The 19,552-nt window shown below is 42.1% G+C and overlaps 1 protein-coding gene across 1 annotated transcript in view; it reads left to right on the top strand.

The window, feature by feature from the left end:
* Window positions 1–19,552, top strand: part of ABCA12 (ATP binding cassette subfamily A member 12) — a 201,577-nt gene that overhangs the window by 82,689 nt on the left and 99,336 nt on the right. Inside the window, exons 16-20 of the mRNA XM_084830130.1 lie at window positions 2,005–2,206; window positions 5,028–5,167; window positions 5,906–6,025; window positions 10,566–10,656; window positions 15,074–15,253. Coding sequence (XP_084686256.1) covers window positions 2,005–2,206; window positions 5,028–5,167; window positions 5,906–6,025; window positions 10,566–10,656; window positions 15,074–15,253 — 733 coding nt within the window. The remainder of the gene's footprint in view (window positions 1–2,004; window positions 2,207–5,027; window positions 5,168–5,905; window positions 6,026–10,565; window positions 10,657–15,073; window positions 15,254–19,552) is intronic.

The following is a 19,552-nucleotide window of genomic DNA, read 5'->3' as shown; positions in this document are numbered from 1 at the left end:
ATACTTACACACTGAAAACTGGTTATTAGTAGAGTCTCCAGTGATGTTACCAAAATTGTAAAAGATCAGCACAGTGTATATCATATATAGAAAGCAGATTATTGGTTGCACCAATAATATATTATGAGAAACATTCCATATAGGATAATAGGAGCCATGAAGTCACAATCAAGGTGAGCTATGAAGTCACAATGAAGATCTGTTGTATATTGGATCTTAATTAACTGTACTTGGAGGACCTTTGTTGGCTGCACTTGGAAATTTTATTTATTTAAAATATTTTTTATCCCACCTTTCAACACATTTCAAGATGGCTTACAAACAGAATTTTTAAAATGACATAAAGAACAGTTTAAGAAAATAGGAACAGCAGCGTTTTACAGCATCACTTAGCTACCAGTAATCCACTCAAAACATTTAAAAATCATTTAAAGAGCCATCAAAGCTGTGACTAATCTGGGGAAACATGGTGCTTAAAGGTAATCAAATCTGGCACCTGCAGAATAGGTACAGGAAGTGAGTTCCATAAATTAGGTGCAAGTACTGAGAAGGCCTTTTCTCTCATAGCCACCTACCTTGCCTTGGGAGTTGGGGACATTTAGAGCTGGGCCTCTGATGATGATTTCCTATGGGAGTGGGAGCCAGGGTCCTTCAAATACATCTAGGCTATTTAATGCCTTTAAATCCACTACTCTGGATTGTACCCAGAAACAAGCTGGCAGCCAGTGAAGGTTGTTTGGTTTTGGTGAGATATGCTCATATCTAGTTGTCCCACTTAACAGCCTAACAGGTGTGTGTGTGTGTGGGGGGGGGAGTGTGTGTATACAAGTGTGTGCAGCCCTCTGGCCCACAGCCAACACCAGATGAGGCCCTTGGGACTGAGAATGTTGTGTACAGCTGAATTAGACACTTCATCCACTTAAGCCTGCCTGCACTGAAATCCAGTGTGAGTGGCTGAGAGACAAAGAAGAGATGGGAAGATATTTGGTAGGTGGTAAACTAGCTTTTCCCATTATCTGTTTTGGGGAAAACATATGGGGAGGTTACAAAGCAAGATTTGATGGTATGTGGGTGTGTAGGGAGCAGGGATTTCTTCATGGCTCAGGTTTATTCAGGGTTGTTTGTATGTCTTATCTGCCTTTATCTTCCTACATCTCCTGTCTAAAATGAATTGCAAGCCTTCCGTATAAAAGAATCTATTTACAGAGTGATTGCCATATTAGCCTATTGCAGCAAAACCAAAAAGGACACTTTTATTGTGGCATCAGTTTCCTGCATGAGGTGTTATCTTAAGTTAGTAGCCATATGATTGTAGAGGGGGAAACTTGTAAACAGTGAGGTCAATTAAATTCAAAAAGTATCAACTGTGAGAAAAGCTTAAATGTATGTAAAATAGTTATAGTGACTGTTCACAAAGCAGAGTCGATGACAGCACAAGCATTCTGGCATTGGTATGCTAATTTACATGCCTGTAGTGGGATAAAACTCTGTCATCTCAACTCAGTAGGTATCTATTGGGTCATATAGCTGAATACTGGAAGGCCCCTTTTGGGATGGGACAGTTTATAAATCAAAATATAATGTACTATAATGCTTTTGTTTACCTTAGTAGGAATTAATTTGGTTCATGCTCAGCATTTGAAACACCTTAGCCTATCTTTGTTGCGTTCATTACGATTTACTGTAGTTTTTAGTATGCAAACTGCTCTGCAATTTCTGTCTTGTTCATCCTAACATACCCCTCAGTAGGAGGTTAGGATGAGATGTAGAGACTTTCCTAACTGAGCTTCATGTCCCAGTGAGACATTTTAACCTGGTTTGCCAGCATAGCATCCATACACGACACTAGTCATTCTCGCCTCCGTCCTGGCTTCCAGTGATATGTGGCGCAATGTAAGTGTTTTGCCATATATAAATTTGAATGTTATTGTTATCTCATTTGCCAAAAGCTTCTCTTTAATGTGCTCTTCATTTTCTCAGTATGCCTTCTGTTTGCTTCCACAGGCACTGTTTCAGACTAGCAACCTAACAACAAGTAGAGGGACATTTAAAACCATTTCTAAAGCTCTCTGCAACCAGGAAATCACTCCTTTGTTTTTTGAATCTCTGCTACCTGATTTTGAAGAGCAGAATGTTCACCATTCTTCTGTACAAGATGAGCATGTGCAACATATTATGAAGAAATATGGCATTCCACAGGATTCTAGTGAGTTGTTAATCAGTTTGATATCTGAAACTCCTTGCAAAACCTTATGGGCACAATCCAGCAAACTGGTCAAGCAGGAACGAGTTGTGACTAAGTCCCATTAAAATCAGTGGGACTTAAGGTATTTTCAGCTCAGTCTCATTTTATCACTTTCTGTGGGACTTAGTCCCAATTAGGAGTGTGCAAAACCCATCTCTTTATTTCCACAGACTCCTGTTCTGCCTCCCCTTGCTCTTAGGAATTCATGGAAAGTCCACAGTGTCTCAAATATTCTTGCTTTTCTGAACAAAGTCTATTGTGTGCAGATGTTGCTCCACCCCCATCCACCCCATGTACGAAAAAGCAATTGCACAAACAGTTGTGTATTATAGTGGCTGGCCATCTGTTTGCCCCTGCAGTGGACTTCCAGAATTTAGAGGTGCTGAGATAATGATAAGCCAGATACAGGTTTGCTTACAAGGAGACTCTATTGAGTACTTACAGCACACAGGCGTACCCAATGGTTGGATCAGACATCTTCTGTCAACCCAGAGCCAAGGGGTACAATGGGTTTTATACTATACATGCTAGCAGTGAGGCAGCGTGACAGCAGCAAGCATTAATTAGCGTTAATCTGCAACTTTCCCAGCATAGGCTAACAGTGCTTGTTCAGAAGGAAAACAATCAGAACTTTCCCACTTCTCAGGCGCATCCTAGGCCCTGATAAGATAAACGTTTCAGAGCTTGTTAGCATGGAATGTGCTGAGACGGCAATATCGACCTTTGACTCATCTCACAAGCTCAGAGGCCCACTAGCAAGGAAATTGGGCTTAATAATGAACCAAAGCAAAGAGCATTATGGATCTCTAAGTCTCTCTCAAACTACTGGTTCTACAGGTTATAGGCCTGAGGCCTTACACCATCACAATGACTAGTTGCACCAGTGGTGGATGGGACTGCTCATTGGAATGGGCATCCTGTTGAAAGTAATGCACATTTCTAGAATAGGACATAGCTAGTATATACCTAATCTAAAAGTGCTGTCAGCCATAGAAATTATATGTTTTTTTTCAGAAATTCTATATCCAGGCTCAAATTCTGATCCAGTGGCACACAGATATGCCACTGATCCCAAATGAACACATCTCTTTGGAAGAGCTGAGGCGCCTACTAATGTCTTGTCTGGATTCAGCTTCAGTGTGTTAAACCTCATCCACACAGTCACAGCCCCAAATTTCAGCTTAGGCTAAGAGAGAGCACCCCTGTATGTCTACCCTTTTTCCTCATAGGAAAGCAGACTTTGTTATTTCAGCTTTTATACAAGAGGGAACATATGCATACCATAGAGGGCTTACTTAGATGACTGGTAATAGCCAAGGTTGTTGACTCAGAGCAGCTATCCTGAATGGACAAGCCTTGTTTACTCTTCTGACTCATGAGATGTGATCACTCTGAATCCCACTAACCTCTGCAAGCTTGTGTTCATGATTAGGTGTTTATTTACACCAATCCCTTATACTGAGGTGAGGAAATAGAGGCAAGTCAAGAGGTCCTAAATGTGTTTAAGGACTCTTTCCCTTCTTCCCTTTTCCATCTTGTCCAGCTACTGTTTGACCTTGTTATCTTGTAAACCAATCAGAGGCCAATGTGGGTTAAGTCAATGTTGTCTTGAAATAATTGAAGTGTCAATATACCTGAGGGCACATGCACACACAGGAATAGTGGCATAGTCCAATAAGAATGTCTCCTTTGTGAGTACCATTGAAATGAACAGAAGCTGCATAGGAACTGACCCAAGAATAGCTCTCTTCTCCCCCTCTGCTGCACCGCAAGTGCTCTTCTGAACTTTTTCCCAATATAGTTAGCATGCAGATGTATTTTAACTCTATAGACTGTTTCCCAAACTCATGCAAACAGCCACTAGAAATGTGGAGTTTTAAAGATATGGGAGGTCAGCTCTTATTCTAACTTCCTATTCGTAAGAGACATTAAAAGTCATATTGCTAGAGTAAAAATAAGCGTCCGTTTTCCTTTCCTTTCAAAATTACATGGGCAGGATTTGTGCCTGATCATATTAACCTAAAAGCAAAGTGTCACAAGAAGTGAGGGGCCACTGTGGTTCAATCTAGTTACAAAGGATTTCAGATAACAGGGTAAGACCTACCCTTGAGAACTTGAAGAGCGGTCAGACCATTGGTCCAATGGCGATGCTGGGTTAGATGGACCAATAGTCTGGCTCAGTATAGCATCTTCAAATGTTCCTAAGGGACTTCCAGTATAAGTGAGATCAAATCTGCAGGATATGATTCTATGTAGGTATATGGACTTCTTTAGAAAATGGGGAAAGTGCTGTTACCAGTTGCTGGGCCTTCAGCAGATCCTTCAAAGGAAATGCAAGGTTTGAACCCTTTCATGGGAAAAAGTTTATTTCTGAAAAACTAAAGAAATGTAGACAATAGTTAACGTGGCTTTAATACATTGCCAAATCTCAAGTCCCCCATGAGTTTGGTTTTTGTATTAAAAAAAAAGGTCACTGCTTTTATTTGGAGGAGTTGTTTTTTCATCCGTACTGACATTGCCTCCTCTGAGCTTCAAAAGCTCCACTTAACCTTAAACAGAAGGGGTTTTTGCTAGAACAATGAAAACCTTGTTAGCTGAGTTCAGCAATGTGAGATCTTTGGGGAGGATTAGCTTTGTCAAATGGCATCACATCAGTACGTGAAGGCAAGGCTTCCAAGGGATTCAGCAAGCATCTGCTACTGGCAAGCAACAATACCTGTACCCTTCAGACTTTGTGCATCGGTGTTCTATGTGTTAATTTCCCCCCCTTGTGTTTTCATAGCACCATTCTGCTCATCATTCTTTTTGGACTTGGTTAAGACACCTACCGGGGCTTTAATTTGGTCTTTCCTAAAGCCGCTGCTGCTTGGGAGGATTCTATATACGCCGGACACCCGTGAAACAGAAGCAATCATGGAGAAGGTAATGCTAGGCTCAATAAAATCAATAGTTCTCAGTGATTAGAAAACATTTGGTACTTGCAGGAAGCACCAATTAGAAGATTGTTTCTTCAGTGACTTGGGAAGCCACAGAATTCCTAATCTTAATCTGCCTTCAGAATACGTGAGCTGGTTGGGAAGCAGCTCAAGGAGCAGTATCCTATGGGGCTGCTGTGCTCCCACTGCTTGTGTTGCGCCACTGGGACCTACCTCTTACGCAACAGAGTGACCACTTTGGAAAGAAACCCCAGAAACTAGTGGAAAATCTCATTTCTGGATTGGGACAGGTCAGTGGAGCAACCCAAAATGACCCACTTGTTTTGGGTCGCTTTAACAACCGCTAGGTCCCTGTTGCGCTACCAGAGGGTCCTGCGGACGCGTGGGCATCATAGGATACTGCCCAGAAATGACTATTAATTGAAAGGAAAATAGTCTCAGACAGGAAGCAATCCAAATTCTCCATTTGCATTGGCATATTCGCCTTCAAAACAATGGTTACCTGTTGGCAAATGTCCACTTGGTTTTTGTCATTGTGCTGCTGTACCTGTTGGGAGATTTGCCCCAGTATTTATGCTCTGGTGCAGGAAGTCAAGATGAGGTATTAATGACTAAGAATAAAACTTTGTGTTGAGAGCTTTACTCCATAAATTCACTTAATTGGCTAGATATGATTTTTTTAATTGACTATTCAGTTTGTTTTGTTTTGTTTCAATCCTTTAAGTCTAATGCAACACTGAAACTGATGGCTGATTTAATGCAAAAATCCCAGGAGTGGCTGGATAGTTCACCATTGGTTATGAACTCACTGTCCATGTTAGATGAGACTATTCCAGTATTGAAGGTATGAAATGTTCACTCCCCTTCTTATCAACTGATAGTGTTGGCTTTGTATTTTTTTTATTTTTATTTTGTAACAGCTGATTTGTAGGTCTGGATTAATAATTATGCAAAGCACCCCATAGTATAGGATTCCTGCTTATCTAGGAGCTCCCTGATATGGAAAATATGACTCCCTGCACTGATGACTTTAAAATACATGTGGAGACTGAGAAATGTCCCCTCTTCACATAAAGAGAGTAGCATTGCCCAAATGTCCAGTCATAGAAACCTTTCATATGCCAGGATTCTATCCATGATGATGAAGAACGGATTCACCTTGCTGTCAGCATTGCAGCCATTTTCATATGTGTCATGAATGGGAGGAAGGTTGCCTTGGAGTGAGTGAATGAGTGTGTGCATGTGTGTGTGAAGGAAAAGAGAAATCTGGGACATCAAAATGACTTAGGATTGAGACCTCATGTCCTTTCATCTGGCTATCTAAGGCTGAATCTACACATAGCAGTTATACCATTATCATACCATTATCATAACTATTGGTGCCCATTGATGTCATGTGTACCAATAGTTATGATAATGGTATGATAACGGTATAACTCCAATGTGTAGATTCAGCCTAAATTTCCTGCCCTTGAACTCAGAGGATTGGAATTTATAGATCAACCAACACCAATTTCTTAGCATAATGTTGTCCGTGAGACATTAGAGATGCTGAAAGAGTATTCTGTTAATAGTAAAGCCACCAATAGTAAGCCTTCTCTCTAGTGGTGCCATTGTTGTGGTACTGGTTGCCAACTGAGGCTCGCTTAGCCCAGGGACAGTGCTAGGTACTGAAAAGATCTGGGGCTCAGGCCATAGGACAAAACAACTGCGCAAATTTGCATATGCTAATTTACATATGCAAATATGCATGCATAATTAGAAATAATTACTATAATTTACATTTTATAGAAGGCGAGCTAATTAACCTTTTGTTGCTTTCAGGACAGAACTGTGCAGTGTCCCAGACTGTGCTTGCTTAAAACTTATCCTCTATGTGCCTACACTTTTCCTTGGTCTTTCAGACTTAAATCCAGATGGGGAGGATGGAGTGCCTGGGACAGCAAAGGACTGTATGGCACCTGAAATACTTACCAATTAATTGCAAACTGAACATGGCACGTTGGCAAGGGAGAGTGTGGGAATGTATTGTAGACTATAATAAACCATGCTCTTAGGCTGCAAACATACACAATTACTAGGAAGTAACCCCCACTAAACATAGTGGGATTTACTTCTGAATAAATCCTCACTCGCTCTTCTCGCACACACACACACACTCACACACACCCTTCACCAGCAAGCCCAAGAGCACCAGACAGAGACCTCAGGACTGGAGGACATTGCTTTGCTGCTCCTGGTCCTTGGACCAGGTGAGAAGGCAGAGAGAGCTGCTCCCAAACATGGCTCCTCATTTTATTTCAGACACTTTATTTTGGTAGTTTCCAGGATTCTAGAACACATTTTTAATAGTTCTTGGGTTCTAATTTCTGGAAATCCTAAAATTCACACCAAAAGTTGCAATATTAAGTTTATAGCAAACTCATCATCATACAGCTCTTAAAGTACCAAAATGCATCATTGGATATGTTTATTAGGACCAACCAAAATTCCTAAGAAAGATATTGCCCAACTGTGGATTGGTTTTTTTTTTTAAATTTCTCATGGGCCATCATGGCTACCTTTGTTTTTGATTGTTTGTTTTTTAAATTACCAAAGTTATCAACCCTCGGGTTTCTCTCTAGATGCAGATATTGGAACTGTCTTCAGGTTGTATGAAGCAAGTTGCTGCTCTGAGCCCATTTACTAAGGAGTAAGACTCCAATTCTACATACATTTACTGGGGAGTAAATCCCACTGAACTCAGTATGACTTACTTCTGAGAGTCTTTAAGGTGCCACAATGCATTGTGGCTTTTGAGCACAAAAGAGCAAGATGCCCTTATCTGCTTCCCACATCTATTCACCTTTCTCTAGCCTAGTGCAAACCCTTGATGCCGAGGAGAACCATGCACCCACCAGAATCTGACCACAAGTATCATGCAAAAAGCATGTGCACTCCAGGAAGATGATTGCAGAGCCAAAGAACCCCCGGCACACTCCAGCAAGCTAGGGCAAGCCGTACACTCATACGTTCCCTTGCCCCAAATTCAGACATTGCTGTCCATTCAAACCCTTTTTTCAAGCAAACCCACTTCTATTTTCCCCCAAGGTAAAGGGCCTGGGCCAGCTTGGAGGGAATCAAGGGAGCAACAGATGAGGAAGGCCTCTGGCACTTCATTTGATATGTGAGCAGCCAATGTGCCTGTTCTTCTTCTTGTCAGGGCCTTGCTGCCTACAATGGCCCAGGGCACAAGTGCAGCTGCCCAGTAGCAACTGGCTGGGTAGATCACTGCAGAATCAGGCACATTCCGAGAAAGCCAGGTGACAGTGATGCTGTTAGGCAATTTTGGACTTTGGACTTAATGAAAATAACGTTCAGACTGTGGAAGGAAAGGTGGCAGTCTCCCCTCTAGTTTAAAAAGCTGAGGCCTTCATGCTACGCTCCTTATTAGTCTACTAAGGGAGTGAGTCCTAAGGTCTCCTAGTAACTGCAAGGCTACTGAGTTCAGAGGGAAGTTACAGGCTTTTATTAGGGCAGATGATGGCAATTGGGGAAGCTCTAAAGATTTGGGCGCTGCTCAAAATGATCCAGGCCCATGCCCACGTCAGCCTTTGCTAACACTGACCATGGTTTGGCCCCATTGCTGTTGGCTTTCTGATGACGATGAAGGCAGGGCTTTTTAGAAACTGGTTAAATGTCTGACAGAGCTAGCTTTAAGTGTGATTTTTACCTGCCTGTACATTTATTCTTCTGTATAGGTGTTAGGGTGTTGTAGGCTGTTTATGTTTTAAAGTTATATTATTGTTATGTTGGTAATTGTTTTAGGGTCTTGTTTTAGTGTCTAGTTTGAGCACCATTGTTTTATGGCAGAGGATGTGGTCTAAACGATTCAAGTAACTACTTTTCTCCCAAAATTAGGCGAGACCTTTGTGAGCCTTTCCCTGGATTGTAGAGCCATCCGCTCTCAGAGTGCTGATAGACAGGAACCAGCTATGATATAAGAAACAAGAGGATCAGGATGCTTCTGTAGCATAATATACTAAAATATACTAAAATATACTAAAATATACTTGAATTCAAACTATAAGATTCAGGCCTTCTTCATAAGTCCGTGTTCAAACTCAGAAAGCTGGATGTAGCTTTTTCTATTCCCCTCTGTTGCCGAGACCTTCGGCAGCAATGGTTTTCTTCCTTTTTGCTATGAGGTTGCAGCCAGTCTCCTACCAAATGATGCCTTTATTAACTCATAGCAGTAGATGAAGTTCATGGCAGTGTATCTGACGGAACTAGCTGTAGCACAGGAACTTATTAACTTCTGCAAGCCAGTCAAATCCCGCAAAATACACTCAATATAGCAAGCCTCATAGGAAACCTTACAGGTGCTTTACATTTTACTTTTTCCAGCATGGAATTAATCTGGATGTCAGAAAAATGCATTTATCTCGTAATAACTGAATGGGGGCCTTTCTTGCCCCAGGTATGCCCATCAAAAAGCCTCATATGAAATATGCATATCAGGACTGTTAATAAAAGTGCTTTTCAGTTGGATTTGGAGTATACCCTTTTGCAGAGGGGTGATTTTTGCTACTTTATGGCAAGATTCAAATCTGAACCCCGATTCAAGCCTGGTTCAGATTTACAACTCTGCGTAGTTCTAAAAAACTATGAGCTATACAACCATGTACACTGTCTCCTGCACCTCTCTTCTCCCATATGAACTCTTCCACCACCACCATGCCCATCTAGATGGTTTTGGATTTACATGTGTCATCACCAACCTAGGTTGAAATGAAACTAGTCACACTGAACACTCCTAAACTCAGATTCTCAAAGTGAGTTTGGGAGCATACCTGCCTGCTTTCATATTAACTTGAGTTAGCAACATTTTCACAGGATACAGAAAGTGGATACAGTGTGTGTGTGTGTGTGTGTGTGTGTGTTGGGGGGGCGCGTTCACATGAGGAAGAGTTTGGGAATGTCAGAAATATAGATATAGCGGGCTTTTTCTTTGACAACTATTTTTGCATGATGAGGCCCAGTTTGCTGAAGCTAGAACCTTTCAGTTATTTTGTCCTTGCTATATAATAAATACAGCAAAATTCTGTTAATTCTGGTGAGGTCCACATACTACGGAGTGGACAATCCTGCTCTGATCTCAGCCCCTAATCCTATTGTGAACTAGGTTATTTCCTTGTAAAAATAGAAGTTCCTGGTTCTGCTCCTGTAGTTTGGCCCATTAATTCTGAAAGCGGGAGAGCTTCTGCCTTCCCTGGGAGCCATCCAAGTGTTTTTCTTCCCAGGGGACTCACTTCTTACTTTAACGCCCATGGGTCTAATTTTGAAAAGTGGCTGGATATACTTGAGTGTCATTGTTTAAGCAAACTCATCGGATCATTTCACAGAATACATTGCAGAATCCTTTTGTGCAAGTGTTCCTCAGACTCATGGTGCGGCTGGATGCTGTTGATCTTCTAAACCAAATTGATGAGCTGGGTAAGTTGTTATACTCATTCATCCTATCAACAAGTTATTGATGCATGGCTGTGTGGCGGAGGGTGAAAATCTGCATGTGAGTTTATGAAAGAAATATGGACAACTGAGATTATCAGCCTTGGTTTGGCCCTTATAAACATGGAGGAAGGGCTGAAATACATTAAGAACAAAGGAGAGGAATAGCTTTTCACTCAAAGTACTTCTTAGGCTCCCCCCACCCCCACCCCCCATCAGCTGTACTTACAAACCTATTTTTAGAAGTCCACACCTCACTCCCAATGCATGATTCTGTGACTCATATAAATAACTATATCACAAAGCTGGTTTTTGAAAGAAATATGAACCAAAACAGCCCACTGTTTTTGACCTCTCACCCCCACGTTGTGCAACCTGCAAACTCATGCAAACCAAACCAGTTTACATAATATATTCCAATTGTAGAATTTGGAGTTGGAAAACCCAGTGGCTTAGCAATGAGATTACTGAATGGCAAATCACTCTTTTGGCCTCAGTTTCCTAATTCTGTATAATGGAAATAAAATGGCTAACTTGACAGTGCTTCAGTGAAGATGAATGGACTAAAGGAGCAACTACCTGTCCAAATCATTAGTCCAATCCCTGTTTTGAAATATTGGCAGCTGAAGCTCCATATGCATGACACAATTTCTTTCTTTCTTTCTTTCTTTCTTTCTTTCTTTCTTTCTTTCTTTCTTTCTCTCTCTCTCTCTCTCTCTCTCTCTTTCTTTCTTTCTTTCTTTCTTTCTTTCTTTCTTTCATTTCTATACTGCCAAATAGCCAAAGCTCTCTGGGCAGTTCACAAAAATTAACTGGCAAGGATGGAGCACTCAGTGGTATTTTTGTAAGATGGCCATGCAAACACATACAGAATACTTTTTAGTGGAATTGATAGAAATAATTACAGGATGACAAGAGAGTTTGTTCAGCAAACACTTTCTTTACTTAAAAGTATAGCTCACCTACTCAGTCCACAACTGAGCTGTGTTTTTAAGACAGCCATTCTGATTCAGTTCAATTCTGTGTTCATTGGCACCCACAGAGCTCTGTTTCTTGGGTCAAGAGAGCAAAACCTATCCTCCATGGTAAACAGGGCTTCCCTTCCTGCCTAGGGACAGAACATCGTGAGGAAAGACCAAAGTAAACCTGGCCTTCTCAGATTATTTCTGTAGCACTTTCCACTGCACAGTCTTTACAGTCTTTTGAGGATGTCTGGGAAAGTGTGATGCCTCTGAGACTCCCATCAGACAACTGCTGTGGAATATGATTGTGCAAACTCTACGGTCTGGTAGCAGACTTTTGAAATACTGTTGTCAAAATCTGGGGCTGTGTATGTGGGCTGAATCCCATTAAAAAGTTGGTTTTTTTTTAAGAGCTTACACTTGTTACTGTTGCTTTTACTTTGCATATACATGGCAGAAAGAAATGATGTTCTTATGTGTGTGTATGCAGAAAAAGGGAGATGTGATATTCTGATGTAATGACATATGCAAAACATATCTTGAGCTACATCCAGATTTCTGCTCATGCCGCAGGCCTTTTCTGTCCTCTCCTCCACACTGCAGCCTCCCAAACTGGGCTGCAGGGGGGAGGCGAAATCCACTCTGCTGGATGATGCCATTCTGTTAATGGGTAGAAACAACTGACTTTCACCTATTTTCTCCCCTACACGCTTGTATACTAGTATAGGTAAATGGTATGAATCAAGAACCCCTGAAACATACACATTAACATTTTTTAATTCTAAACCAATTTAGGGCACAATCCAATGTATGTTTAGACCGAAAAAAGGCCTAGCTAGCTGGGGAGTGGTGAGAGTTGTAGGACTATTTTCTGCCTAAACATGCATAGGTTTGCAGTGCACCCTTAGTTGATTTCAGTGTATCTTAGTGTGTATCTTAGATCTTCCTTCCATTCCTTTCTTAACTCATTGGTGTACTCATGTGAGCATTGTTACTTGTCAGCTCATAGACATTAGCCAAATGATTTCCATGACTGCTGAATCTGCAAAAACTGCTGGAGCCTCTGTAGCTGAGAGTTGTGTGCTCCAATTATACTTCATACTCATATAGGCCGCTGCTGCAAGTGGAGGCAAATAAAACTCAAGTCTGAAGGAACTCAAGTACATCTGATTAGAACTGTAACTCCATGTCACTTTAAATTAAGCTAATTCTGGAATATATGTAAGGTATATGCAAGGAAACATCTGCCGCATATTGTCTTAATGTCTTCTGACCACTGGAGTATGCTGTTCCGCCACAATAATGGATTGTTACTTGAAACAAAGTCTGAAAAATAAATATATAAACGCTTGCAAAGGAATTGAGCTTTAAAGGTTTCAGGTGCAGACTCTGCTCCATGAACTGGAATCTACAATAACACAATATCTATACATTCAAGTTATAAGAGAAAAGACAGATTAATCCTTCACATGTTTAGTTCCTTCTCAACAGTACTGGCATTTTATCGTTTTACATATTGAAGCCTTGGCTTGTCTCTTTCCCCCCATTTACCATCATGTTTGAGTGTGACAAAGGAATGGAAACCAGGTTGGAACTATGTAGTAGTCATAGTAGCAACAACATCAGCAGCAGTAGTAGTTCTTATGGTAGTAGTAGTAGTTACCAGTAGCACTAGTACTACTAGTAGTAGTACTTTGTAGAGTGCCAACATTAACTAGGTCCTGTACAAAACTCAAAGGAAGGCAACCATAGACTTACAAACTAAAAGACCAGGAAGCAGAGGGAAAAGGGAGGGGAGGGAGGCTGGTTGGACAATGCCAAAACAAAGTGGTGAATTCTAAAAAGGTATTTATATCCAGTCAGGGCCAGGTTGATCTCCCCTTGCTGGTGTTCTTGTTTGGATGGAGGTGGTGTTTAACTACCCAGTGGCTCTTGCCCCTCTGGCCAATGACGAGAGGCCAGAGTGGCCTTCCCTTCATCACTGCAGGCACAGGGCCACTAGCAACTGGAACAGTTTTCTGTCTGGCAGGGAGCAGAGAAACAAGCTGCTCCTTCTCCGGACAAAGCCTGGGGCCAGGCTGGTCTTCCTCTTGACGTGGTACCCTTCCCAGGAGCCACTGCTAATGCAACTCTAAGTGGCTCCCATTAAGTCCTGTGGGACAAAGTAACTGAGGGAATTGGGGAAGAGGCCAAACCTGCTCCTGCTTGGAAACTGGGGCCACCAGGAGCAGAGGGCATGTTTGGCCCCTACACTAGCAGAACCTTTAAATTTTCTCATATAGAGGATGGGTGCCATTCATTCCTATTGGCAAAGCTAAGAGCTGCGCTTGGAGACAGGCTGGGCCCAATATGACAGCCATCTTTTTGCACACTCCCCCGTAAATGACAGATGTGATGTACCTATACGTGACTGCTCATTACTTATGACACACAGTAATTGGATGGAGATGGTTAATATCCAAGGAGACTGAGTTATGGAGACTTGCCTTAAAAAGAGGCATTGACTAGAGCACATAAATGTACGTGCGTGTGTGTGTGTGTGCAGATAGATAAATAGTTTCCTACATATAGAAAATTATATGGATAGAAATTTCTAGGTGTACTTTCTATAGCAAGGTGTGAGTAAGGGCATGGGGCTGTGAATGATGGCCCCGGCCCCTGCATCTCAGTGTGTGCCAGTTCAGTCCCCATCCAGAAAGCTTTCGCTAATGGGCGGTATTGAAATATAATAAATAAATATAAATACATTCTGAACTTGCTAGTGGAGTGACAATGTCTGAAGATGAATTCTATTCACATTCACTTGAACAGGAGTAGAACTCTCTATGCAGACATGGATGCTGATAAAGCAAGGCCCCAGATTGTGCAGAGAGTTCGACACATGTTCAAATGAACCTGAGTAGAACTCCTATTCTGATCTGACTGCTCAACACGGCAAGGTTGGAACAAAGGAAGCAGGGCCTGCACACACTCAGATGTGGGGGTGGGGGGCAGCATGCGTGTCCCACTGCCCATCCTCCTGTGTTGCTATACCCTCTTTAGTTGGCCTATGTAAATTGATAGTTGGTATGCGTGGAGGAGCATTCAGTCATATGTCCCTCAGCTAGAGTCTGAAGTAGTACAGCACAGATACTGCTTTCTTTCTTTCTTTCTTTCTTTCTTTCTTTCTTTCTTTCTTTCATTTCATTTCATTTCATTTCATTTCATTTCATTTCATTTCTATACCACCCAACAGCTGAAGCTCTCTGGGCAGTTCACATTTCTTCTTTAGTAAGAACCAGGTCACTGATGTACATTAGATTTCTTTGGGCCTTATGAGTCTGTGAATAGAATCTACTAAACTAATTCCTTTTAAGTTTTAGGCTTTCTTGTGCCATGTAGAGGAGCGTCACATGATGTATTTTACAGGTTAAGGTTTTCTTGCTTCATTTCCCCCTCAGATGATATACGTTTGGAACTACAGAATAATGCTGACATCATAAATCAACTTAGCACCTTAGCAGGACTAACTGTAAACGTCTCCTCATGTGTGTTGTTTGATCGCATTAAGCCATTCAGGAGTGTAGAAGAACTGGAGATGGCGGCAAAAGATCTCTTTTTGAAGAATGAACTTTTGGCAAGTAAGTAACGTCATCTGAACTTGGATTTGGTCGCTGAAATGAAAGGCTTCTTCACACGGAGCTTTTATCCTGTTATTAAGATTGGTTACTCAGGGAAGTTTGTGCATCCTTGAGATGACATCATTTACCTCCATGGCGTCTCCCGCACTAAATGACCTTTACCCCGTTTTTTAAAAGGTCGGAGATAATGAGCTATCAAATTACAGCGCTGGAGTTCCGCGCTCGAAATCATTTTCAACCAAAAATCATGATCAGGTATTGAAATGTGGATCTTTTAGCTGAGATTAATGTAATGTCATGCCTGTGGTTTTGTAGTAAATTATTCACCCAGTGAAATCTGACACCCAGTGGCATGTGCTCCATCATCATTGAGTCCCAACTTTTAAAGCACATAAGTTGCCTAAGTTCACACATATATGCACAACCCTGCAGACTGTGCAACTTACTGTGGCCATCCACAAACACTGTCTTGTAAGAATGGACAGAGAATCTAGGCTGGGTGAAACCTCTATGAATCTGGATTGTAGAGGTTATATGTGAATTGGATGTACATCTGACTCCCTTCTGAGCTGTCCATTTTTATTTTATTTCTTTTCCTACCTTTCTTTCCCAATGGAAACTCAAATGAGGTGACCAAAAATGATAGTGGAACAAAGAAATGTGTGTGTATGTGTGTACACAACAAGAGCTACAATCCCTTTATCTATTCTCACCAATTCACCCCCCTCTCTAAACTGGTTGAACTCCTGACATAGACAAAATGTAGAGAAGTGAATGAAAACCAAATGCTTTTATTAGCAGCTGACTGAACCCCCTTATGATACTCTGCCTTACAATTTGAGAATCATAGCAATAGTAATGGTGCTCATTTGGTTGAAGGATCTTTGAGACCAGGGCTGGCCCTACCATTAGGCAGAGTGAGGCGGTTGCTTCAGGTGGCAGATCCTGGGAGGTGGCAGCAAAGTTTAGAGGAGAGAGTTGAGGGCTACATGATCTGCCCTGCACCTGCTGCCTTCAGGTGTGATGGAGGATGCTGTCCCATCACCAGTATTGAAGAAAGATTCAAATGCCAGTCCAGGGGTCCATCTACATGGGAGGTTTTCTCTGATGCTGCTGTGGCTTAAAATCATTAGGGACAAATGACGTTGTGGCCAATCCTCAGCCAACTGACTGCATCCCTCTTGAAAAGCCGCATTTTCTGAAAGTCCTTTTACTCCGTTTTTTTACTTAAAGTGCCTCCCAGGTGGCTCCCCTGCAGCGTGTGCCGTCCCTCCGCATTCAACCCTGGGCGTGCCTCTGTGGCGTGGCTGTGACCTGGCAGTGAGCTGGTCCAGGGGTGGGCCGCCCCTTCCCCCCTCTCTCTTTTTCCCCATTGGCACTACTGTTGCCGGTCAGAGTATCTACCCTGCCTTCCTCGTTCATAAGAGCTTCTGGGCTGCTAGGAGCCAAAAACCTCCCGCTGTCTGGTTAGGAAAAGGGGGGGGGGGAAGAGAGAGAGAGAGAGAGAGAGAGAGAGAGAGATGGGGGGAGGGGGAGACACATTGCTGCTTCCTTTAATAGACATGGGAAGTGAGGTTTTTTTTTCAGAACTGGCGGTCAAGCTTGTTTACATGGCAGGCTAATCACTCCCCACATCACTCCCCATTACATGACAGTAACTCCCCGCCTCTTTCCCCCTCCTCAGAATGGACTTGGGGAAGCCCCTGGGGCGCCTGAGGAGAACCACCTACTCCAGACTCTTCTCCCCTCAGCTGCTGCTGCCCTGCTTCTCCCATTCTTCCTGCTCCCATCACACCAATGCCCACAGCTCTTCTTCTCTCCACCCCGCTCACAGCAACAATGAGCACACCAAAATACACACCAAAATACACACTGGCTCCATCTCCCCCCACCCTTTTTAAGACACCTTTCCCTTGAGAATCTGTAGCGTCTTTTTCCCGTTGAGAAAATTGGAGCCACACTGCTGCTTTCTCCCTCAAAGGTGCAGTTTTGCTATTTTGATGGGTCAGGATAGCGGCTTATTCATAGAATCCAGTTTTCTCCCTTAACGGCGCAGTCTTGCAATTCTGATGTGTCAGGATAGTGGCTTGACTCATTCATAGAATGCAGGCTGTTTTCTCCTTTCATAAAAGCACGGTTTTAATCTTTAATCTTTTGCATATCCCGATGCTGGATGAGGGTCTCTGTGAAGCCACCTCCCCCCTTTGTGTGCATGTTTACTCAGAAGTAAGTTTCACTCCCCTGTAAGAAGTAAATCTCGCTCCCCTGCAAGTGCAGGGGAGTAAGCCCCACTGCGTCCAATGGGACTTACTTTAAAGTAATCCTTCATGGGGATCATGCTGCAAAGTTTGCTTTTTCTCCAGATACAGGACGGGGATTCATCCCAAGGCTGGATGAGAGGGGAGAGGGGTGGGGTAAACTACAGGGGCTTATTTCAGGGCTTCCAGTAAACTTCCCTGAGTGGGGGAGCATGGACACGGGTGTGGAACAAGCCTCTCATTTGCTGAGCAGCACCTATGGTTTTTCATGATGAAATCAGCTTTGGCCCGTCAGGGGCATCCGAAGCAAAAGCGGGGGGTTAGGTAGTGCATACTTGGCTTTTCTTGCTTCGTGGGCTGCTGATGGACCAAAGCTGATTTCGTGAAAATCCGGATAATACTCCAACGTGTTTCACATTCCAAGATCCCCCTCCCCCCCCCCAGTTGGATTTTGTACATGGAATGGGAAGGGCAGCATCTTGTTATTCGCCTCATGCAGCAAAATATATTGGGCTGGCCCTGCTTGAGACCACAAAAAAAGGATGCAGTTAAATATACATAACTGGAGTGATGAGCCTGCCACGTAAACACATTCACCTAGTTTTCAGCAGATGTATAGTTTTTGCTTCGGTATCAAATTCAGGGGAAATCTGTAGTTTTCTACATTTGAAAAAAGTGATAGCACTTTTTTTCTTTTTCATTAACTATAATTTTATTGATTTTTAAAAATTTTACAAATGGAAAAAGTAAAGCAGTTGACAAAACAAAAGAAGTGGGAGACTTTGCTTTCTCAATCAAAAATACAGAAAGAATTATATCATCATGTCCATTACTGGCATTTACTAGATAAATATAGGTGGAATATGAGTATTATTACATAGTGCTCAGATCTCTGCAGATGTATCTTTGTTGAATAATTTTTGGTTGAGTAGTACTGAGGAATTTTGTAAGAAATGAGATAAAACCATTGGGCTACAAAAATGAGTACTGGATACACAAATCTGTTGTATCCATATTTTTGTTAACTTTTTTTATTGTTTTAAGGTTCTAGGGTACAATTCCATGGGATCTGCCCTGGGTACATGTAAGCCTCTGAACTTGGAGGCTTATGTGTATCCAGTGTTCCCACTCTGTATTTAAGCTAGATGGGTGATTTTACTCGTCCAGGGGAGGCTTTGGGAGGGGAGGGAAGGATATCTTGTATGGCTGCTGCTCTGTCTCCTCCCCTCCCCACTCCCAGGAACACCCTCTTCTCCTCATCTCTGTGCTCTGTTTTCTGAGTGCGGAGAGGTAGCTGGCATAGTTCTCTCTACACCGGCTAGAAGGGGGAAGAGGAGGGGAGCGTGGTTTTCTGGCTCAGAACTTGGAGCCCTGTCTCTGAGGAAACTAAACAATCCTATGTCCCCAGACGCTGTCTAGGAGGCATAGGATTTCTCCTTTATTGTTTTAAATTTTTGTGCACCACCTTGACGGCTTTTAGTAAATAAGGCAGTATATAAATATTACTATATATTTTTCCATTAGAGCTGAGCTCCAAACTCTAGTACCAACTTTCTGTATCAAAAACACATTTTCTTCCACTGGAGTGTTACCTCTTAACTAAATATTACCAAAGTGATAAGCTCTTCTTGTGTCATTTCTTTAAGGTGTCCATCAAATGTATTTAACAGGATTAGTTTGGGAGAAGATTTAAGTGGATGACAGTTAATTTTGCTTATTTAATTGCCAAGTTGGTTCCACAACATCTATATGATTGCAGCTCCACTACTGTGATTCATAATATATTTTTTTCTTTTCTATAACAAGAGTTTTATAATCATACCATAGTTGAGCTATATGGTCTGTCATTGACCGAGTTTAAAAACTTCCCATCAGATATACAGAAAAATATTATTAAGAGAACTATAAGGGAGGTGGTTACTGAAAAGGACTTAAACTCTGTTTATATATCTACATGATGTACACCATTATATGTTAAACTTAATGAGGCCCATGAACGTGTAGATTATTTTACTGAGCTGACATTTGTACAACTCCAGAA

Source organism: Heloderma suspectum, chromosome 1 (assembly GCF_057233095.1).
Source record: "Heloderma suspectum isolate Gila_16-S chromosome 1, 16-S_ref, whole genome shotgun sequence".
NCBI classification, from domain to species: Eukaryota; Metazoa; Chordata; class Lepidosauria; order Squamata; family Helodermatidae; genus Heloderma; species Heloderma suspectum.
Note: the sequence above shows the minus strand (reverse complement) of the source record. Positions and strands in the feature narration are given on the sequence as shown.